This window comes from Lagopus leucura, unplaced genomic scaffold, assembly GCF_019238085.1.
Source record: "Lagopus leucura isolate 7727_CA_CO unplaced genomic scaffold, USGS_WTPT01 Super-Scaffold_806, whole genome shotgun sequence".
NCBI classification, from domain to species: Eukaryota; Metazoa; Chordata; class Aves; order Galliformes; family Phasianidae; genus Lagopus; species Lagopus leucura.
In genome coordinates this window covers 903625-927506 of record NW_024962260.1, presented here as the reverse complement: position 1 = coordinate 927506, position 23882 = coordinate 903625, and the positions used below count along the sequence as shown (strand labels likewise).

The 23882-nt window shown below is 41.1% G+C and overlaps 2 protein-coding genes across 6 annotated transcripts in view; one reads left to right on the top strand and one right to left on the bottom strand.

The window, feature by feature from the left end:
- LOC122176891 (melanotransferrin-like) lies at nt 1–16454 on the bottom strand. Of its 3 annotated transcripts, none has more exons than XM_042865859.1 (18): nt 16440–16454; nt 13756–13893; nt 11837–12000; nt 10333–10432; nt 9204–9380; nt 8700–8862; nt 8532–8596; nt 8085–8242; nt 6830–7016; nt 6570–6718; nt 6254–6344; nt 5887–5952; nt 5563–5745; nt 4371–4527; nt 3563–3645; nt 2195–2379; nt 1635–1821; nt 1–911 (listed from the first exon to the last, which is right to left on the bottom strand). In XM_042865859.1, exons 2-18 carry the CDS (start codon nt 13805–13807, stop codon nt 862–864), a joined length of 2217 nt encoding a protein of 738 aa, XP_042721793.1. In that variant the 5' UTR covers nt 13808–13893; nt 16440–16454; the 3' UTR covers nt 1–861. The 3 variants fall into 3 exon arrangements, with proteins under 3 accessions (XP_042721793.1, XP_042721792.1, XP_042721794.1); XM_042865858.1 differs by lacking the exon at nt 16440–16454 and adding an exon at nt 15863–15993; XM_042865860.1 differs by lacking the exon at nt 16440–16454 and adding an exon at nt 14713–14728.
- PISD (phosphatidylserine decarboxylase) overlaps nt 16154–23882 on the top strand; it is a 24109-nt gene continuing 16380 nt past the window's right edge. The window contains exons 1-3 of one of the 3 annotated variants that reach the window (XM_042865865.1): nt 16154–16233; nt 17896–17990; nt 23253–23428. In XM_042865865.1, coding sequence (XP_042721799.1) covers nt 16184–16233; nt 17896–17990; nt 23253–23428 — 321 coding nt within the window. In that variant the 5' untranslated portion in view covers nt 16154–16183. Of the gene's footprint in view, nt 16234–17895; nt 17991–23252; nt 23429–23882 lie in introns of those variants that run through there. The other 2 variants (XM_042865869.1, XM_042865862.1) reach the window with 2 other exon arrangements.

Genomic DNA, 23882 nt, shown 5'->3' with positions numbered 1-23882 from the left:
TTCTCTGCTGCCATCTGTCACACAGCAATAGGATGTAACAATAATTGTGGGAAGGTTCAGCCTCTACTGCTGTACTGCAACATCCAAACCTAACATCATGGGCCAACACAATAAAATAGAAGGCATTACTTTTGGAGCAGCCCTCATATATCCATTGCTTCCCTTCAATTTAAGGCTGCAGGAATCCAGGTCCGCTTGTTACTTCATGTCTTACAACATGAATTTGAGAGAAAAAGATTTTGATTTACCATTATAAATCCTTGATTAAAAAAAGGAAATGTATTATTGCCAGTTAAAAGCAGAAGAGACTTCTGATAGTGATTACATAAACCATCTATCATACATGTGTGTGTTCAACATGGACTGCAATTGCAATACAGGAAGATAATTCTGCAACCACCAAAAGATCAGTTGCACTTTTTGCATGGAAACAAATTCGAGAAGATAAAACAGGTAAAGCAAGGTGAACTGCTACCCACTAACCTGCGCCACTCGTGACAGTCCATTCTTTAATCCACTGCACTGACCCTGCTAGTCCCCCAAAATGCTGAATCCTCCATAGTAGGCAATCAGAACTGCTGATCCTAGTTCTGTGCTGTGGGTTATGAGGACTGGTGAAAGCTGTTGCACACAATTCCGTGCTTCAAACAAGAAAGGGATGACATAGGAGTAGTATTACATGATCATAAACATAAAGTCTACTTTCTAAAGAAAACAAAGATTATGACAAAAGAATAACCAGCATATGTGTCCAGAGGTGCCAGTTTCCTTGCAGATTGCTCTGGATAGGCAGGACTAGTCTAGTTCTTTGTTTTCAGCATTGGTGAAAGCTCATGGCTTGCAAAGCCTTTATAGCAGCTGTCAGATGGATGAGGAGGCACAGATATCCTGCTTGCAAAAGTCTAAGATGCCTACAAACCAGTAAGAGAAAACATCCTTAAAGACTCCATCAGCATTGACAGTTACAAATTCTCTAGCTACCGTTCACTAAAACTGAACAGAGGTGAAATTCCCTCTGTGAATTTCAGTTTTTTAACAACTAGTAAACTCTCAGGCATCTAAACATTGTGCAATCTGCTTTTACTTCAACACAGATTTTTAGGTCCCCTAGCAGCTCGGTCCTGACTCATAAGCAGTTTCATTTCAGTTCCAGTGAGAACTAAATATAAATTTCATATAGCTTTCAGTAGATAATGATGAGAAAGCTGTCCTATAAATACAAAGATTTTTAACTTGAGTTCTTTGCTGTAATTTTTAGTACATCCTTTTTAAAAATGGAATTTTTAACTTATTCTGAGGTTGAATATAAAAGTTTGAATATTTTCCCCAAGCCTGACGTACCCAGATCTTTGGGATAGGACAAAAACTTTGAGTGGAAATAAAATTCCACTTCAATAACTTCATATTTGCTCTGACACATATTGGTTATATCACTCCCACAGATCCCTGGTTTCAGTGCTTACAGATAGCAGTTGCAAGAGGCCTAAACATACTCCAAATGTTATACTCCATTAACAAGGTTGTGTAGAAATCCCCTCTAAAGTCAATGTAAAGCACAGGGCCATGTCTGTGCACAGAAAACTTCCTACTGCTTTGCATTTTTCTCTAACTCAGAATGAAGAATTTGACTTTACCTGCAGGTGTACAATTAAACACTGATTCTGCCAGCTGAAAGAAAGGTTCTCCAAGGATTTCCTGATAGCTCACGTGAGTTACAGGAACAAGGTACTGAGTGGCATCTTTGAAAAGCAGATCACTCTCACCATATTTTTGTGACTGGAAGAGATGGAATTCAGAATCCAGCTTGGTCTCCAGAAATTCCTAAACAGAAAAGAGGTTCCACAGTTTGGACTATAAATACCAAGGTTATGTTGGTGACCATCAGCTTCATAATAGGATCTAGCAGGAAAAAAAACGAAAAACAGATCTACTTTCATTCAGTACAGTCATACAAAAAAAGATATGACTTTGGAGTGGCTTTTTTCTCAGAAGGAGTGTGATGGCTACTGATGGCCTTTGGAGAGTTCAAATAATGATTTTTCTCAATCTCCTACACACATTCTTAATTCTGTCACATCAGATCTGAAGGCACTCTATATATTTAGTATATAAATCTCTTGATAACGAGAAGGTTTCCAGAATTGTATATAAGAAGTCTTAACATATTAACTTTTTCCCCCATTATCTACCTTACCTGAGATTTCATTAGGAAGTCATAGATTTTAGTGACAGTGACTGGTCGAGTCATGACTGTGCTGGGAGGAACTGGACCAAGGTTGCAGCCAGCCCATTCGGTGACTGCAGCACGTGTTCCATCCGGACACAAGAGTTCAAAGTCAACAGCTGTATAACCTTTTGCCCAACCAGAGCTTTCCAGATCTGAAAAGAAGATGAAGTGAAGGAAAATCCTCTTGAAAAAACAAATGCAGAAGACGAGATGAATCTCATGCAGTGAGGAAAACAGAGAGGAAGGAGCTGAGTGAATACACATGCTGTATATTCATTTATTAAGAATGCAAAAGGAATAGTTGGGTGTTTTCTCTGAGGAACCAAGTTAATGAACTGAAGCTAGTTTTTAGAAGATAGGTGCAGAGCAACATTAAAGCATACAAACAGCTTATGCCTCATCTTCACTGATCACTTCCTGAATACAAAGAAATTCATACTCCTTGTCTGTGCTTCCTCAAATAAACTGCTCACCGCTGCACGAATTCCTGTGGGTTTCCAGGTTCTTATATGCCTGCTTGATTTTACAGATATTTCTCTTTCATAAAGTTTTCTTCTGCTACTGAAATTGACCTGAGTTGAATTTCAGTGTATTTTATCAGGCTGAACAAAATGGGAGTTCCCTGTATTCTCACCTCTATGAGTAGCACATTTTGGCTCTTAGACCTGTAGAAGTAATTTAAGAGATTTGAGAGGATTTAAGCTCCTGTAACTGAAACCACTTCCACCAACAAAATCCAACAGCTATACTCTTGCAAACTTCAGTTCCCTGGAAGAAGTTACTCATTTCTCACTGTAGCAATGAAATACTTTGCAGTATTTTTACCTACTAAACTACCTACCTGGACTATTTATTCCAGAAAGTACCTATGAAACAACAAAAAGCTGTCATGGTGAAGCTATAGAACACCTCTGAGCACAAGTAGCCCACAGTGTCTCTGTTTGCTCTTTTCATTCTTTAGACTGATAGACAGTGACTACATGCTCTGTACATGCCTATGTGAGAAGGTGCAGTGGGAAAAGTCAATTTTTATAGTTTTGAGCTTTCCAAAAACTAGTGCAGTCTCCAAGGATGATTTCCCCTCCTGCTCCCAGCAAACGCATTAATCACTCAGTGATTCTCTCTCTTTCCTCTCTGAAATTGAACAGTACCTGAATTTAAAGCTTTACCATAACATCTACATGCAGGAAAGTTCCTGTACGTTTCTGGTTTCAAACACAATTTCATGGACTTAATTTAAACCTATTCCACACTGATCCTGAGCGGTGACAGTCACAGTGTGGAAAATGAGAACAGTTTACATTGTTAAATTAAAAGAAAATATCTGCATCTCACTCTCTATATTCCAGAGTAGGTTTGAGTGTTCCAGAAAAGCTACATCTCCAAAGCTTCTTCCACTGGGATTGCCAACTAAGCACCTAGTATAGGAGGAAAATAAAAAGTTACCAGAAACAGCCATTACAATGACTGAATCTTAGACAATCATTGGAAGCTAAAACAGGAGTAGCTGAAAATATCTTCATCTGAAGCTATTTGGTCATTATGTGTGGAACAAGTTAGTGATGTCAGCATGGATGTCAGTGGGCACCATTCATGCGTTTGTCAAGACAATTTCATTTATCTCTTAAAGCAGCTCCCAAGTCAAAGCTGCAGCACAGCATCCAAGTAACCCCACCTGTGCCTAGCCAGGAAAGAGAATTTAATTCAGCTAGATGAACTACAGATATTCTATGAAAGCACTATCACTGTTAATGTTCCTTTTCTACACAACCTTCAACTATTTCTTCCTTTTAAAAATATATATTATAATAATCCAGTCTAATCACTGCTTATTACAGTGCTTGTTACTACATCATCTCTACTCTCTGATCTTCTAAGTATTTTTCCATCTCTTAAATGAGTTCTGTTCCAATGCTCCACATCTTACATGTTTGGAAGCATTGTCTTGCTCCATAGAAGGTTACATGAAACTCTCCAACCATCTGAACAAATCATAGCAACTGCAGCCTAAGCAAAATACATGCTACCAAAAGTTAATACAGCCAGTTGCTTAACAAAAAAGCTTCCATAGAAAACCATCAGTAAAATAATAAGCCAATCCTGGCTATTGCTCCATGTTTCTGACTCTGGAAAGAAGTATTACCTGAGTGCTCCCATATTGCCATAGTAGTGCTCATTGTGACTGGCAGCACATCTGCTGGATACTCGAGCTCCTTCCACCTCACTGTCTCCAATGCACACTTTGCACAGGTTTCCATCTGCTCCTGGCATGCAGCCCTTCCAAAAGTAATTCTGGTAAACTGAGCAAAAAAAAAAAAAAAAAGCAACTCAGGTGAAATTGCAGCAAAGTCTCTTCTTCTGTTGGAAGAACTGGATTCCATCCTAATAACTGATGGAAAGAAGCCTAAATGGCATGAAGAATCACACATACTCAGATAAGAGGAATAATTGTTTCAACAACCTTTGAGACTGCACTTGCTGGCCATGCGACTAATCAACTCTTTCTTGGGTGAAGTAAAATGGCAAAATGATAGAACTAAGCAACTCAAGAAAGTAAACCAAGCTGTAGTGTAAGAGTAGATCATGTTAACTATGTAGTTAACTATGTAGATCATACAGCAGCTGGCAACATCTCTATTCATACCTAATCTTGAAAGTATTAACAATTGGAACAGCACTTTTTCTCGCCTATAACATGAAAGATAGAAGCAGGAGATCATCATCCTCCAGGTTTTGGAGTAGCCACACAGATAAACTAAATTGAGCACAAGCACAGCACAGAAGGATCAAGAGGCAAGACAGTGGGTGAAAAGAACAAGGGGAGGAAGAGTTTCTATTACATCTGTACTTGGTCTTCCTAAAATATTTTGAGATAAACCTAGCCCATAACTTTTTACACCCAGAACGTGAACAAATGCATTTCAGCTAATCAATTAGACAACTTAATCAAGAAAGAGATAGAGAAATTGACTGACTTTTAAAGTACAAAACACAGAATCATACACATTGAGCTCTAGGAGTGGATACTTGTGTCTTTTGATCATCCTTTCTTTTGCATGTAGGCACAGATACCACTATTATTTATCGTGCATCTGCTTGCTAAGGAACATCATATGCAGTACAGGAGAAATCCACTACTGAAAAGAGAGCTCTATACAGGAGCACATCATAGCAAATAAGAACATCTTCAATGATATGCAAGACTGAAATTCTTTCACTCTGCCCTCACAGATTCTTTTCAATCTTACTTCCTAAAGTAAGATTCCTTCTAAAGCCTAAACATTGTGCTTTAGACTTCAAGAGTCTCCTCACAGATAACCCAGAGCGACTCATACCAGATCCGATATCACAGTTTTCAGTAACGTTTTCCAGAGGTCCCACTGTGTATCTGGAAAGAAGCAACCATCCTCCAGGACTATACAAGTGGCTGTGACATGATCGCCTCCCCCGCAGGTTATGGATGTTAATCTGTTTGGCATTTTTCTTAGCTAGGGCTACAGCATAAACAGGTGACAGTCCTACAAAACAATGACAGCAACCAGTTGTATAAAGGCAATGAAGTATTCCACATAGGCAGAGCCTATACATCCCAACAGAAATCTTAAGAGGCACTCTCAGGAAAGTTGAAATATTTTGCCTTTCCAAAGTTCTCCCATTACCTTTGCGCTTTAGATGAAGTTTGCTAATTTCCTCTGTGCTCTCATCAGCTGGAGCACAAACCTGCCCTGGAGAGAGAAGACAACCATTAAGGATCTTGCAACTGCTGTCATTCTCATCGCATGGCAGCACTGCATAAAAAAAAACAAAACAAAACTTTATAACCTTGCAATCCCCTCTTGAACCATGTCAGTATCTCCACCCCTTATATAGAAGAGATACAATACACAAACAGATCAAAAGCTACAGCCAGTTAATGGAAGAGCTGAGAAGGGTGCCTGGATATATGTATGGATCCCTGCTTCCATAACAAAACATCACAACGTGTCAACATTTAACTATATTTGTATGGTGCACACAAGAACTTACCATAACACTCTGCAGCTACAGGCACCAATCCACACCTCCCTGCAATGTAGACGTGGGTTGCATCCAGAGTGACTGCATCAGCCTCACTACTCTGTCAACAGCATTACAGAAAATAACACAAATAGGAATTGCATTAATTGTATAACCAAGCAGCTGTACTTCTCCACTGGTTGGAAATTCCCCTGCATAAATTGCCTGTCACTCCCACTGCTCCCTCTAGTGTAGAAGTGTTTTTCCACTTGTCCTTGCCTAAGCTGAACATGCACTCTGTGCAGATTATCATATAATCTGCATATAATCAGAGGGACTCTCCTACCTTGATCATTTCAATGCAGCTTGCCATGGAAGTTGCTTGGACACAGACTAATGGGTCAGATTTGATGCTCAGTGCCCACTCCTCACATTTGCGAAGCTCAGCATTGCTGATGCAGCACCAGCGCACAACACTGTTGTCCAAGGAGCTCCCTGCATTAGAAAGAAGGAACACAGTGGAACCACGTCAATCATACAACAATCTGTTGGGTCTGGCAGGGAGGAATAGCATAGGACATCTACAGTCCTCCAGAAGCTTCTTACCTTCATGACCTAGTCCCTTAAGGAGAGCTACATAATCCAGACCAAGGACATATGCAATTTCTAGCTGTTCCTCGAGAAGTTGCAGGTGCTGAGTGGCATCTCGAAAGAGAAGGTTCTTCCCTCCAAAGGGTGATGAATTGAAAAGTTCAAATCTGGCTCTTTCCTTTCCTTTTCGACCAAAGAGACGCTAGGACAAAAGCAACAATTTTAATTGCAAAAATTTGTCTCATCCTTTTAGTGTCAGGCAGCCTCACCCCCTTCACCCATCATAGCAATGGCCTGTAACATAGTGTTCAGGGTTCCAGTATCCACCACACTGTGACAAAGCCCATAGGTACCACAGTGACTGGATGGTTACAGTCCTACAAACATATTGCTTGAGATTCAGTTTCCTTTTTTGAAGAATTTTATCTCTCATCTTAGTTATCCAAATTCATTGGGCTGTGCTCGATGCCTCCTGCCCTATAAGGGCAACTAAAGTAGTTTGGCCAAATGGGAAACGTTTGTGACAGATAACTGCAGTAAATGGGTACAGGATGTCTTGTGCTTTACAATGGGAAGTACTGTGTGCAAAGGAGAGCTGTCTAGCTTGATGGAAGAATAGCATGCACTGAAGAATGTACTGGGAATACTACTTCATAGCCACTGTTATGTATAGGGAACATAGCTAATGAGGGTGCCAATAAGCACACTGACAAGGACATGTGAAAAACCTCTCACAGAAGGGATTTTGTACTTCTACTGTCTGTCCAAGTTCACAAGATAGCACAACTCACTGGGTTGGAATTATTCATTTTGCTGTATTATTTTAAATGTGGAGTGGCTTCTTAACATCTTTAAGTAATACACATTTCAAGTTCAGGTCCACATAAATTCCTGGATATCAACGTAACAGATGCTATAAATTGTTTCCCTCACCCTCTTAAAGCTGAATCTTGCCTGAACCCATGTGCCTCTTATCATATAAGCTTTAGAGCAGAATGGAAATAACCATCTATTTTCCAATTTGGGTGTTCTGACGTCTTCCTCTTCCTAACTTATTTCCACTCTTCTCTCCGAGTTGTTCTTCTGTAGAAGTAAAATTTTCCTTCAGAAACTAGCACAGGACCTTTCCCCAGAACAATTCATGTTGAACATTTGCTTCAGAATAACTACAAATTTATTGAGAAAAGAAGGCAAACTGAGTGGTGAGCTCCACACAAATACAGAAGAAAATCCTGTGTACAGAGATATACAGCTTACAATATCCACTCACTTGGATCATGGTAAGAAATTTGTTGGTGATCTTTTGGAAGTTGTGGCGGGTGATGATGCCACGGCCAGGCCCCTTGCCCAAGTTACAGGTGTTGTACTTGCTCAGCTCAGCTGTAGTTCCATCAGGACATAAGAGTTCATATTCTTGTTGTTCTGACTCTAAAATAACAGGACATTCACGAAACACTGAAAATTTAAAGGAATCTTAATAGTCAGGAAATCAGCTGGCAGCTGCAGAGACTTTAGCCTAAAGAAATCACCTGCATTAAAATGCCTGTCTGCTCCCATCCTACCAACCTCCTTTTCTGCTTTCCTCTTACTTGTGTGGAGAGCCAAGAAATACCACTGAACTGCTTACAGTGACTGACAATAAACATACAAACACATCTCCCAAACTCCCATGCAGGAAATAGCACAAAGGTTAAAAGGAATCAGTTTTTAGGACTACCTGTGGCTCTCATAACTGTCAGGTGATCTAAAAAGGCAACATCTGCAACTCCATCCTTCAAGCACCTGCAGGAAGACAAATGCCATCCATTAACATGTCATCAGCTTTTTCTCTCCTCACTTTTTCCCCAAAGGTGAATTCAGCATAAGTTCAAAACAGCCAGTTTACCTGAAAGCTCCATCAGAGTCATAGAAGGGTTCATTGCTGCTGGTCTCACAGAAGTGGTTCTTGTCTCTGATATATGACTTTTGTCCTTGGCAGAGAGCACACAGCTGAGGAGCAGCAACACCAACTCCAGGGATGCAACTTGCATTGAAATACTCACTGATTACTGCAGGGGAAAAAAAGAGGGGAAAGTCAAATACAAAAAGATGGAAGAAAGAGGCCAAACATACTATGACTGTAAGTAAGGCAATATGCTGCTTTAGAAAAAAGTTGCTCTTTGGCAAATAAATGCAGCTTCACTGTCTAAATTGCAAATTTGAAATGTTTGTTGCAAACAGAGTGATCTGATTTTTCTTGTTCAAAACCATCTTTGTGCTGGCTTGATATTGCGAAGTCTTGTTCCCTACTGTATACAAAACACCAAGATTCTCCTGTTTTGGTAATACTTCTGCCCCTGTTTCACTCACTCTTGCTGAGGGCAGACAAGCTACAGTTGCTATCACACACCTTGGCTCAGGGGTTGTCCCTCATCCCAGGAAAGATCATTCCTTGCAAGGAGAAATCCAAGTGGAATATTCCAGCCTGAGGTCCATCTGGCTCCATTGTGGCAGCTGCGCACACCGCGTAGCCTCTGGATATCCAAAGTTCCTCGTTTGGCAACAGCCACAGCAAAAACACAATTTCCTGTGATAGGACAAAATATGCAACAGAAATAACTAAAGCCCAACTCCCCAGCTTCTGTCTGTGCACCAGGTTCAATTCCCCTCTAAATGTTGCAAAGAAAAAAAAAATTAGGCACGTTAAATTGAAGAATTCATACCAGGAATTTCACACTATACTGACTACATAGTGAAAGTGAGCACCATGAAAGGGCAAGGCTGCTTCTCAGGAATTTTGAACATTTGTATCAAAGAGATTGAGGTATCATAACAGAAAGAACTCCTGTTTTATCCTCAAAACCTAGGGATCAGGTGACAGAAATGTATTGATTCCACTAGGACTGCATGGTTTTTCAGTCAAAACAAAACTCACTTGTGCTCTCGCAATGTCCTCTGATTAGTCTCTTCCTACATCCACCTGCTAATTTGGCTTCCTTCTCAGAGTCATGCCCCCTAGGTATTTTCTACAATATACTTGGCTTTCTCTTGCAAATCAGTCAATGCACAGACTGCTCAGCTAAAGAATCTTACCGTAACATTCATCATCTTATATACTTCTCTTTCTGTGAAGAACAGAGAACGAATTAACAACAGAAACTGATCTCTTAAAGAACAATTAATAAACAGTCGTACTAATAAGGAATATGGTATAAGAATTAACACAGATGGGATAAAACATTCCTCATTCCCTATGCAATGTGGAACCCCAGTGTATCAGTGCTGTGGGCAGGGGTGGATACAGTTTATTGTGATGAGAGCACCATAGGCTGGAAAGAAAAAGCACCACTGGAATTTTATTCATCACTACATGTTCTACACATACTAATGTGAAGTATATGTTGTTAGTCATCCCCATATTCCCACAAAGTACTTAAGAATCAACAGACCTTTTTTCCCCCCAACTTTAAGAGACTTTGCCTGCACAGCAATTTACCAGGCAAATCAGAAGCACAGTTCATTCTTCTTTATGTACGTACCCTGTTCATAGATCTCCTTTGCCACAACGGTCAAACCATACAGCTTTACAGCAGAGTAAACATCTCCTGCATCCAGAGAAGCAGCATCTGCTTTATTCACCTTAAAAAAAAACACCAAACACCACAACAGCAAAACCCTCAAAATAAGTTTGTTTAAATGGAAACAGAGCAGTTCGTCAGGCTGAAACTCTGCACTTGAAGTGAGCAGAGACTTTTACAAGCATTTGCTTTGTTTTTAACTGAATCTCTGCTATTAATTACTAACACTTCACCAGGATTAAGGCTGTTACTTTCAAATAAGTATCTGTGCTTTATCAGTGACATTGATTCCTGCCTCTTCTTTGGTCTTTCCATTCCAAAAATACAATTCCAATGCCACCTGAATAAAAAGGCTTCTTTTTCCTCCTACTATTCCATCAGAACCCCAGAACCTTCTCAGATTTCTCCTGGTTATAATAACCACCTAAAAATGGAACTAAGTCTATTAACAAGCCTATTCTATTTATCATGAAAACATGAACTAAATAATTCCTTTAACAAACAAGAAAGTCCTTCTTGGTTTTGCTTGTTAATCCTACAAATGGCCTCATGCATAATTTTATTAAAATTGAAGATCTTCACATGGAAAAAAAACTTTCACCCTTTACTCCAGGGACGATCAACAAGGAGTTAGAAACAAGGGGGAAAAGTGGGAAGAGAAAAATATTAATTCCAGTCAGAGTAGGATTGAAATTTACAAGGAAGGAAAAACGCTCTGACCTGGCTTTAATTTATTAGTTTGGATTTGTCCATTTATTTTCATGCAATTTTATATTTATTTCTTGGAAAACGCAAGCTGGGGTAAAATAGTTCTTCTACTATGGTTAGTAGAAGGCTCACGTATTTGAATTCTTATCTCTCAAGCCACCTTGTACAAGGCCTGTTCTGAAAGCAATGCCTCCTATTTCATTATGTTGGCAGGATGGCAGTAGAAGTGACTGATAGCAGCAGAGGGGCAGTGTGACAAAATGGTGCCTGACATAGAAGTGTGTACGAGGCAAAGGTGTATAACTGAATTAACTGACTCTTGCTGAACACTTATGGAGACCAAACAGTGGATGTGGGCACAGTGAGGCAGTGGGTGGTGCGTTCTGACAGTGGCAATGGTGATGTGAAAGACAAGCCTCATTCAGATGCCCATAGAGATTTTTGCAAGAGTGGTATGCAGGCTCTTGTTCACTGCTAGCAAAAATGCATAGCTGATGGTGGTGACTATGCTGAAAAATAGAGCTTTGTAGCAGAGAATTTGCTTTGTCAAGTAGTGTTATAGTGCTCTTTTTATCTGCTCTAGTTTCTGTGGAAACAAGTAGGAGGCATTATTTCTGAAACATCCAACGTACGTTCTCCTACGTGAGATACCATCCTGTCAATAGCATTTCATTCTCCATGAGTTGATAGCCAGTTTCTACTTCAAAAGAGAATTTGGTTCAAATTAAGTTAGTTTTAAAAATCTTTGTGAACTTACTCTGATTTTATCAATGCAGTCATACGTATTGTGGGCTCTGATGCAAGAAATCCTGGCAAACGAATCGGTGTTAGTGACAGGCAGCACAGCTGTCAGTGCTTTGGACAGCTCAGCACACTTTCTCTGTTCTAGATCAGAGAGGGTGCACCATCGAAACTTTTTCCCTGTGGGATTAAAAAAAAAGTCAAGAACTATAGGACTTAGCAAACCCAAACTCAGTTTAAGGCCCCATGGATGGAAGAGGTTGTTTTGTTTTAATTAGCTCCATAAATAAGACTCTGCTCACACAGACATCCGCACACATGAAGGCACAGGAGAGATGCACCCAAGCACTTTGGCTCCACGCACAAGAGAGCAAACATCTGCCATTAAGTCTCTATGCTTCCTCTTGACTGGCAGCAACAAACTAGTTTTCAGACAGATTTGTCAAGATTCAACAATTATTATGGCATGATCTTTTCCTGGGCACCTGAGAGTAAACACAGGGGCTCCTCAGTGTGCTCCAGGGCACCCCAGAGGCTTCCCAGTGTGCCCTACAAATCTCCCAGGGTCCCCCAGAGCACCCTTGGGTGCCCGAGATCACCTGCAATGATGCTTCTCAGACTATCCAAGAAGCTCCCCAGCGTGGCCTAGATGCTTTGCAGGGTCCACCAGTGTACTTTGAGGCACCCAAGAGTACACATAAAGCTCCTCAATTAGCCACAGTGCACCTAAGAAGCCTCCCAGCATTTTCTCAAGTGCCTGACAGCTATCTTCCAGATACGCACTATGAGAGAGAGAAAGTGAGGACATTCTGTTATTGAAAAGCAATAATCACGTACTATGCTGAACAGTGTATCAGAAGAACATTATCAACAAGATCATCACATCAAGAACTCAAATAAAAATTACCTTCATTTCTGAGTGAGCTCACAGAACCTGCACAGGATCGCTCTATAAATTTGTAGCACAACTGAACTACTTAGTTGTCAGCTCTTTCCCCAAATGAAAACTAATTAACCAATTTAAAAAAGCAACCAACAACTAGTTGCTAGGAACTCACGCAGCAGAAAGAACGAGTTAGCAAGATACAATTAGAAGTGGAGGTGAAGGTGATACCTCCCTTTCCAGGGGAAGCTGGGGGTATGGTTTGTGTATACTGTATACTGACTGTAAGCCTACAACCAAAGGGGACATAGATTTGCCAACAACATTTCCTCTTTTGCTTCATACTCTGTAATTATCCATTTTGGATCTATTCAGATTTATTTTATATTCTTCTCATCAACTGCCCTCTACTATAAAATATATTCATATGCATTTCAAGAAGATACGATGCATTTCAGGAGAGAAAAAAGTGGATCTCATACATGAAAGCAGTCTGCAGTTATACAACTTGACAGAATCCTGTACTGAATAGAAAGAAGAGACTGCAATGGCTTGAATACTGTCATCTTCAGAACACCACTTGGTTTTCTATCAACCACTTAATATTAAACAAAAAACGCCTGGAATAACAAAGTTGAATACTAGAATACTGAAGCTTTTATTCCTTGGAGCACGATGTCAGACATTAGCACTCTGAATGCTTTGATGGTAATTCAGAGCGATTCCAAAAAGAAACCCATTGTAGTTTCTGAGAGGAGCAGCTTAAAATATACTGATTCATTTTGACAGCACTAATGAGTGTGTGGACACCAGCTACTCAAAGGAAACCTTCACAGAACTGTGGAGCAACTAGCTGCCTTCAGACCAGCAGGGTCACCATCTGCCCACGATCAAACTGAAAGAAATACCATCTTAATGGAAATCACAGGCACAGTTCTGGCTGCAGATTCTATATGCAGAAGAAAACAAAACCACAGCACATATTAGAGTTTGTATCCTGGTAATTCATCCAGAGCTCACCTTTCTCTTTCCCCTCTCTGCATCAAACTTACCTGAACACAGCAAAGTGAAGATGATTAGGACAATTATAAGAACTGCCTTCATGATTACAGTTGTTCAGCAAGGATCCACTCTCTACTCTGACGCTCTGCATTCTCATACCAGGAATTCCACAGTGATGAACAAACTTTCTGGAAGATAGAAAAGAGGGTTTGGGCATCAACAAAGATAAAATGAGATCTGCAGTAAATAAACATAAGCTCTGTCAGATACTGCATCTTCGCACATAGACAAGAAAGGAACAGTGACCTATTTAGTGCCCACAGCTGGAAAATATCAGTGCATTTTTATCAGTGCATGAACTCACATACAAACAAATGAAAACCTCTGTTTTTGAAGTAGGTTTTTTTTCCTTTCTTTTTTTTTTTTTTTTTGGCATGGTAAGAGAGTTTATTTACTGCATGATGTTAAACAAAAAGTAACCCTATGCCCACCTAAGAATTTAGAACAGAATCCTGACTTTGTCAGCTTTCCTGATTCTTTTCATTCCATTCTAGCGCAACAGTCTCATTCCAAACTGGTTTGTTTCCCTGTTCCCTAACATTTAGCCTAGAGAAGTATTGCCTCTTAATTACTCTAAAGCAGCTATGACTCACATCATTAGCTTGCTCCCTCTCTCTATATAAAGAGAGGAGCTAATATGTATGTGTATATATTTAAGCATAACTGTATAAATGGAACTGCTGCAAAAAAAAAACCCAACGCATAAATATATATGTATTGCTAATACGCACTGATCTTTTCAGGAGAGACTTGATCAACCTGAGTCCTGGAGAAAGAAAGTATTTTTCCCAGTTTTGTTTTCCTCCTAGCACTTCCTCTGCTTCGCGCACTTTGACAACACTTCTCCCACATTTCTGTTCCTGTGCTGTATACCTTATCCGAGCAATTCACAGACCTTATTCCCCATTTCCTTCTTTTGGTTTGTGCACACAGACTCCACTGCTCACCTTTGCTGTTTCCTAGGTTTCTTCACAAAATCTGCAGCATTTATTGATATGTTATCTTATTTCCCATTAGTCTGAGCACAGAAGGAGTTCACCTCTCTCACTCATTCCTATGCTTCCTGGACATTCTCAAGTCCAAAGTCCTACATTCTCTCATTTAATAAGAGAACTATAGATATCCCCATCCATTTCAGAGGAGTTGGATTAGAAGACCTGTAAGACCCCCCTTCCAACACAAATGATTCTATGTATCACGGTGTTATCCCACCCTTCGACTTGGCTCACCCACGTAGTTCTAGCTCAGCTCAGAACACTTTGGGAACTGTGCCCCATTCCCCACTGAGTGCATGCAGTCTCTTAGCACAACACATTGCAACATAAGAAAAAAATAATCACATTACAACAAATTAGAATAAACTAATTCTTTTGAAATAGTTCTAAGACAATAGGTAAATTTATACTTCCAATGCCAGGAAAAAAAAACTTACATCAGGCCAGATCACTAATCGGTTAAGTCCACACCAATTAAAACATGCTATAAACAAGTGTGCCTTATTTACAGCTTAACCTTGAGTCACTCCTGACTCAGATGTGGGGCAGCCTGTGGGTCAGGCCCTGCTGCAGTGCGCCGTCAGACATCAAAGCCGCAGCCTTTGCCGCGCTGGGGGCAGCGCACCTGGTGCCATCAAATCCCACCTCTGCAGCTGTGCTTCCTGCTGGCCCTACCTCACGTTAACTGAGGAAAATGTGCATCCTGACAGCTGAGTCAGCTCATGTTATTACGTTACGTGAGAGCTACAGCTGGATCTCTGCTGAAATTCCATGTTATTAACAGACTTTCCTACTTATGCCTAAGGTAGAAGACGCTTAATCAGCTACTTAGAGATACTGCTGCTGCGATGTGAAAATAGCAACATTCTGCAGACTCCACGGAGTCCTGGCTGGGAAAACGGACAGCCAAGCATTAATCACAAACACAGCAGGTCATGAGAGCATCTCGGCCTGGAGCAGAGGTGAGGACACTTGAGGAATGCTTTCATAGTGATTCACCTCTGAAACCTCCCCAGCACTCAGGAAACAGCAATTAGCCGCTGGCTGCTAACGCGGTAGCCCTGCATCCAACTGCGGACACACGTAGGAGGGTGGAACCCACCTTATCTCCACCTCATCTTTACAAAAGCCCCCCTGTGGTGTTACCACACAGGAGCAGCCGACACCACGCGGTCTAAGCTCAACATCTCGCTCAAGGTGAGCAGCGCTGCCCCCTCCTCAGTAAACTGCTCTCCTAACACTCACAACGCTTCCACACCACGTTCCAGCACTCGCTCACCCCACAGCACCCCTTACAGCCCGTCAGGAACAGCCTCAGCCCCCAACTCACCCGCCCCGCCCCCTCCGGCCCCGCCCCGTCCCTCAGCCCGCCCTCGCTCTCGGCACGCAGCGCAGCTCGCGGCGCCGCAGCAGCAGTAGCAAGATGGCGGCGGCCGTGGCGCGAGGAGGCGGTGCTGCAGTGCGGCGGAGCAGGTACGGTCAGGGCGGGACGGCACTGCGCTGCTCCGTGCTGACGGGCCGGGGCCGAAGTGAGAGCCAGAGACGGAGCTGAGGGCGGAGTGGCAGCCGCTGACAGCCGGGAGGGATGAGCCCTGAGCCGGGGTCGGCCGCTTCCCGGCGCCGGGCGCGTTGCTTATTGCCTTGCTGTGTAAAACGTGCAGCAGTGCGGGGCTTTTTACCTGGTGAGGACTCGGTTGTTGGAAACTGTGCTTTGGGGAAGGCCTGTCCTGCTGCGTTTGGGTCAGCACTGTGGTTTTACGCTCTACCTGTCAGCTTCTTAATATTCGTGATGCTGTTTTACGAGGATAAGTGAAAACTGTAGCTAATTATCTTTAACTAGCAGTAAAACATTGCTTGTGAGTGCCTGCTGCTATTGCTGTGTGGTTTCTGGACGAGAAACCTATTCATAGACTCCTTATTTTCTAAATAAAGAGTCTACTTGAAACCTGTGAGATAGCTGAAATTCATTCTTAAAAATATGAAAGAATGCTAATCGCTTCCTGGAACTGAATCACCCGAATGATGCAGAAAGCTGTAAGTTAATGAAGTAATTCTGCTCTTAGCCTGCATCTGATGGGAGCAGGTGAAAGGTCACAGTGCCAAATGAAGACATCCCAGCTGTCATGTTTACATCCTGGGAACAAGACCTGGCACTCGTTACTTTCCCAGCAGTTGGCCTAAGAAATGGCAGAACTTGTTTGCAGATCCCATAACTTTTCTATGTTTGCCTGTCAGCGTGCTGAGAAAGGCAGATTTGAGAACCCGGTTTGTGGGTGTGTCTTAAAAGAGCTGTGGCTCTTAAATGGCACCTGCATGTGTGGCAGCGTCCTGGAGGTGGAATAATGCCAGGTCATTTTGTAATGATCTCATTACAAAGCTTTACCACGTTTATAAGCAGAGTTTGTTTTGATCAGCATGGCTGGATGCCACTTTGTAATAAGCACTACCTTTGGGTGGATGTAAATACCTATTAGCCGTGTTGTTGCAGAAGATAACGTCGATATTTATGCTGCTTACCATTCCTCCAAATTATAGGAATTCTGCTTTAGACCTTCTTATAATTTCCCCAGTAAAATACAAGTTGTTTATTGGTCTTGGAGTAGTTGTTTATGTGCTGTTGGATCAAATTCAGCATATTAAACTGGAAACGGATCTCGAGAGGAGTAACTCACTGGCTTTAGTCACTTCTTTGAAATACAACAAGCAGATTGTTGGTCTTGTAGACCAGGGTAGTGCATAAAATCAAAGATTACATTGGATACCACTGACTTGCTCTTTTAAAGGCTCAGGTTGTATTCACAGTAACCGATACATTACAACTCCAAACAGCCCGAGATAGGGTATGTGACATTAGCAAGCACTATACTCATACTTATTATTATTATTATTATTAAAAGCGAACTAGACACATCATTAAACGATGAGGTATCTGCAGGAGCAGTTGGATTTTTTGTTTTGTTGGAAGAGGAGGAGGTAGACCTGAAGAAAATGGATTTTAATGCTTTACTTTATGAATCTCAGTACTTTGAGGGGAATTTTCCCCTCTGTGTTGTTCAGCCTCTGAATGTTCTGTTTACATTTGCACTGTAAAACATTTGTACTTGAGCCACTGTCTGTTGTATGTTGCATTTACAGTTTCCTGACTGGCTGCAACTTCCTCATATGTGAGAACCCGTGCATTAGAACTCCAGTCCTGTGGAAGCAGCCACCTTCCAGGACGTTTTTCAGTGGTAAGTGTATCTTGTATGTAATCCAATGTTTATAAATTCAGGATTACTCAAAATTAGTCAAATTATGATTGAATAGTGGTGAATATAAAGTTCTTGATATTGAAGCAAGTGAACTTGGAGTCCAGATTCAGTGACCTGCTCAATTTATGGAATTTCTGTAGACATCAGCTTGCAAATAGTGATTTTAAACTTCTGGTGTTTTGCTGGCAGTAAAATAAGCATATTTATGTATTTCACAAGATTGTTTTATTGGATTATTCATTGTTTTTCCGTTTTTTTTTTAATGCTTAGATAGCAAACTTAAAAGCAAATGATTTATATATATGCATATATATAGTTATAATATTTATATATATGTAGTTACAATAGGGGCATTTTAGACAAATAATCTCTAGCCGTGGTTGAAAGCTACTTCTTCCTTCTACAAGTGCCATCTATTCCACAGTGATTTTATGGATATGAAGAGCCTTGCAGAGAAGCAAATCTGGGCAGCAGTTTAGATGCTGTAATATCCAGAGCAGTGCTTGGCTAAAACTGGAATTTGGATCATTGTCTCAAATTAGGAATACCTGTGTTAGAGCATGACAGAATACAAATTGCATGCTTGTTTTTGTTTTTTTTTCCCCCCCTTGATATTTGTTCACCCTTATACTTCATCATTCTTGTGTGTTTTTTATCAGAAAAACTGGCTTCCTCTGTCGTTGTGACATCTGCTGCCCTGTGGTCCCTTTTAATACGTCTCATTTGAGGGTGGTTTTTTTTTAAGCTTCTTTGATGCTTTAACACTCCTCCTGTACACTGCAATTATCACTTCTGAAGAAACCTGTCTGACAGGGCCAGCAGAAGAAGAGCCAAGATGATAAAGTGAATGGTGGCTACATTCCTAATTTCTCCCTTGTATTTTTTCATAAGGGAAATTTATACTGATATTTTACTGAAATTTATACGGATATTTTTCCAGATCTGTTTTATTTAAAATGAGGGAATTCACGTTTCCTTATACTCCCTCGCCTCAATGACTGGAGAATATTTTGTAAACCAGATGTAATCAGACTGTGATCAGAGTGCTTGGAGTGATGCTAGAGGAAGAAGCTCTATGTGGAAGGACATATATGATGGAATGTATTTGTTTTTGAATTGTTTCTAGACTTTAACAGTTTTTGCAGTGATGATGATCTCTGTAGCAGAATAAAGGCAATTTACCACAGGTTCCTTTTCTGTAATTACCTTTCTTAGATTGTGTGGCTTTCTGAGGGCTCTCCAGATGAAAAATTACTTCTCTAGAGGCAATACAATTTAGCAGAGTTTCATTTTAGTACAGTGTTTTAAATATCCTTTCTAAAAAAACTTTAGAAATAGAAACAACTTCAATGAAATGACTGTATTGAGACAATATTTCATGTTCTTTGCACACCTATGTTGTGTCAGTCCCTCTCTCTTATACACATTTTAGCATACTTTAATGGCTTACCATGCCCTGCAACATCTCATGCTCTCAGCATTTCTAGCACAGTGTGCAGCCAGGTGCCAGCCAGGAAAACTGAGCCTGTATTTTGCAGGTGGGTGTCACAAAGGGGAGATGTGAAGGCATCATGGATGTTGGCTGAGAGGTCTTTGTAACAGCAGAGTCATGAAGTGAGCCTGATGACAAAAATGATATCTGTTATTAACATGAAATTCAGAGGAATCATGTTAGACTGCGTAATGACTGACTTAAAAGGAGGCATCAAGCTTAGTCTCTAATGGATAGTAGGAAGGAAACAGGACATACCAGGTGGGAATTTGTTGGAAGCTGTTCAGCTGTGTTATCTGCTTTGGAGTGTAACTGTCATGCACTTGGGGACAGCTGAGAAGGTCAGAATCCAGCAGTTTAGCAGGCCTGTAAGAAAGAAGAGGTCTAAATATAGTTTTAAATTCCTATCTGTACTTATAATTTTAATAAATTGTGAAATTGAGGTAGGATAATGTGAAATATTTAAGGCCTGCTAAAACGATGCTTGTGCTCTAGCTGGACAGGGCTGTGAAGAGCCAATATTGTGTGTTGTTTTTTTCTTTACCAAGTATTTGTAAGCTTGTAGTCCATGTGTTGACCTGTTGCTAAAACAATTCCATGGTCTTACACGTATTTTTTCCTTGTCAACTGAGGTGGCAATTGCTCCCATTTTGTAACAGCACTTATCTGGGTTAATTTCCTTGTCCAAATCCTTTGTCTCTTGTCATGTATGAATAGTTTCTTATTGAAATATATGCTTTTATCCATTCCAGAGAAGGGAACTTACTTCTTCTATTCTGGTTTGCTGAAAGTAGTTGATGATGAGGAGAAATCTCAGGTTAGCTTTACCTCGAAGGAGTTCAGGCTTAGGATTAATCCAGAGCATGGAAACGTGCATTTAAAGTCCCCTGTCCTGGACTGGTTTCTACTGGTTCATCTTCTGGAACAGGAGCTTTCCTCCTGCTCCTGCTGCTCACCAGATAGCTGTGCCAGTGTTTGTACCGTTGGAGAACATGATGTTCAGCTGAAACCTCTGAACAGCATCAGCTGCCTGACCGTGGTGTTGTTGCCAGGGTCAGAACATGAACTTTGTTTTTGGAATCTGTAAACTTGTGTGAATTTCATTTATGGCTGAAAGATGTGGAGTTGTATTTTGATTGTTTTGTCAGCAAATGAACTCTAGCACAGGAAGAAAAATGTTTGCAGAGGTCTATCAGTAGTTCTTGTGCTGGAAACAGTCTCTGGATAAAACCTGTACAGAAACCAGAAAAAGCTGTTCCCACTGAGGGCTTTCTGGTATTTACTGGCTCTGGTGAAGTAACTGAGCAGCTTTGTCAACTTAGAACCAAAGATGTGGTGGGAAGGCAGTTAAAGGCTTTAGGGCTAACAAGTGCTGTTGGTCTCTACAGACATTTCTGTTGAAATAGTGATGCAGCTGTCTAGGCAGACCAAAGTTGAAAGGTTATAGAGTCTTTGTAGACTTAAAGTAAGTAAAATCCTTTTTCATAAACATTTCACTGCTCTAAATGATCCCTGGCCTATTGAGCATTTTCTTTAGGACAGGATCATTGAATTATACCATAGAACCACAGAATGGCCTGGGTTGAAAAGGCCCACAGTGATCATCCAGTTCCAACCCCCTGCTGTGTGCAGGTCGCCAACCAGCAGCCCAGGCTGCCCAGAGCCACATCCAGCCTGGCCTTGAATGCCTGCAGGGATGGGGCATCCACAGCCTCCTTGGGCAACCTGTTCCAGTGCCTCACCACCCTCTGGGTGAAAAACTTCCTCCTCATATCCAACCTAAACCCACCCTGTCTCAGTTTAAAACCATCCCCCCTTGTTCCTATCCGCCCTTATAAACAGCCGTTCCCCCTCCTAGAATATTTTCTAAAATCTAACTTGAACTGCAGTTGTTGCCTTGTTTTGTTTTGTATATTTTTCCTCCAAAAGACAAGGTTTCTTCACTAAGAATAAAGCCATTTTCACATCATAATGTATTTTCAGGCATGTAAATCAAAATCTTTAAATCACATATTTTTGTTCATTTCTTTCCTATATATTTTGACAAAATATGAGCGAGAGCTGCTTATATGGGGCATCTTTCTGTATCTTGTGTGGAGAGCAGCTGAATGTCCCTAATCACTGCCACCTGGAATTCAAGCTCCCCAAGGTGCAGAGCAATTATGCTTTGTGTCTATGCATGCCTAGAAATAGAGCTGGTATTTACTGAAATTTTTTAGTTGTCCATTTGTCCTTTCCTAGTCAAGCCCTACCCCTAACGTTGATGGAACGAGATAGAGCCTATTGTTTTTGCTTCCTGCTCACCCTTGTCAATGATTGTTGTGGAAATTACACCACTCGCTGTCCGGGAATGAATTCCTTTGGGCAGCTTTTCTCTGTCTGGCAGTGACACCAGACTGTAATACAAGCAGGGCAGCTTGGTTGATTCAGCCTGAACAGCTCTGAAGAGTTTGGAAGAGAAATCTTACCCCTTAGAAGCTGCCCAGTAGTGTGTCACATGCAGCATGCAAGGCTTGTGTTAGGCAAGAGGAGCTCGATAATTTTCAGAAAGGAACAGATGTAATACTGGATGACTTTTTTTTCCTTCTGTAGCATGGGCTGAGCCTTCTGACTGAGCAAGGAGGAATAGTCTTGAGCCACATACACAAGATGTAATATAGTTAAAGTACACGAGTAACAAGACTTATTTTTTATAGAAATGTTAATAAAAAAAAGCAACAAAACCACAAAAGCAGTGGGATATTTGACCTTGGTTTTGTGAATCTGACAGCTAACAGGCTGGTTCAGTGGCAGTGGCTGCCACTCACAGTGAGCTCTCGAGGTGTTTGTCAGGTTTCTGATGAAATTTTACTCTTCATGTACTTCATCCTTGAAAACAGTTGTTGGTACGTCCTGCCAAATGATGATGACATTGTTGAAGGCTAATTCAAACAAACTGAGCTTCCATTATATTGTGTATCAGAAGAACAAATACTTTTTCCAATGACAATGCTTGACCAGAGACTTATTCTCCATTTAGTTTATCAAAAGAAAGAGCAAGACTGCCTTCTTTTTTTGCTGTTCACAGGACTGTGTTTAGCCCATGTATCAGAATGCATAAAACTATTTCCCATAATTTGAGTTAATGCTGCAGTGAGCCCTCCTGTGTTCTGGCTTCAGCTCAGACAGTGGTAAGAGCACACTGAGGGTTTGGTTGTTGCTGAGAGCTGGATGTGGGATGTGCCTGCTCTGTAGTGACCTGCATTACAGCAGAAATGTGCCTATTATTGAACCTATGCTAACCCAGGTTGTCACATCCTTCCCTCTTCCATTTAGGGCATTCCCAAATAGATATCTAACTGTAATGAAGGTTCTGATGATTGAGAAGCATGAAGCTCTGCATGTACACATTGTTCCTCTGTGACTGAGTTTTCCATGCTGTAATGACATAGAAATCCAGAGGTGAATTTATGTGCACTGTGAAGCCCATCCCCATGGTGCTTTCAAACTGCTCATTTTACATACTTCCTGGGAAGGATTTTGGGGGAACACAGATGAGCAGTCAGTGCTGATCAGCTGAGTTTCAGTAACTTGGTAAGCTGCAATATCTGGAGCACACAGGAGCATATATTAATACCTTCTGTATCCTGCATTTCTGGTGGTGTTTATATCATCTGTGCTGACATCCCTCACTGTGCATATTGGTTGTAATATAAAGTTTGTTTTAACTTTATAGCTGCTCTCTGAAAGTCTGCTTTTCTCTGTTACAGACAGGAGGAAGCTTCACACTGCTCCAGTAGGACAAGCCTTCCGCCTGCGCCCCTTCCATGTTCTGGTGGCTACAGGTGGGGGATATGCAGGATACAAAAAGTATGAGGGCTACAAGTTGGAACAGCTGGAGAAGAAGGGCATAGAGTTGCCTGTGAAGCTCGCAAGTGAATGGGAGGTAAGAAACTTGTGGCAATTTTGCTTCTGCTGTGTTTGAGGCAAAGCCCCTTCGCTTTCTTTCCAGCGAGGGAATGTGCAGTTCATTCTCTGTAGCTGATGCATTTTTGACAAACTGATTTTGTCTTTTAAGTGACTTGCACTCTTGAGAGAGAACATAACGTGTGCATCTACAGCAGCTCTGAAGGATCTGTTGGCTCTGTGTAGTGCAGTGCAATTTCTTACTTTCCCCACCTTGTATTGCACGGTGACAAATAAAGCACATTATATACAGAATTAAATACAGAAATCAAACTAGGCAAGACTGAAATTGACTTGTCTTAGGATTAAAAAAACATTTAGTGCTGAGTTGGTCCCAGTCCTAGCGGAAGGTACAGCCCGTGCAGCATCTGTAGGGTTTTTATTTCTCACTAGCAGTTCAGCAGCCAGTGAAGCTCAGGCTACTTCTGGCATTT

Bases quoted from the DNA above. Each gene is read 5' to 3' on its own strand.
- LOC122176891 (XM_042865859.1), bottom strand. From the start codon at position 13,807: ATGAAGGCAGTTCTTATAATTGTCCTAATCATCTTCACTTTGCTGTGT. The intron at 12,001-13,755 runs GTAAGTTTGATG...TTAATCCCACAG, and splicing joins CTTCACTTTGCTGTGTTCAG to GGAAAAAGTTTCGATGGTGC. The intron at 7,017-8,084 runs GTGAGTGGATAT...CTTTTGTCCTAG, and splicing joins AATTTCTTACCATGATCCAA to CGTCTCTTTGGTCGAAAAGG.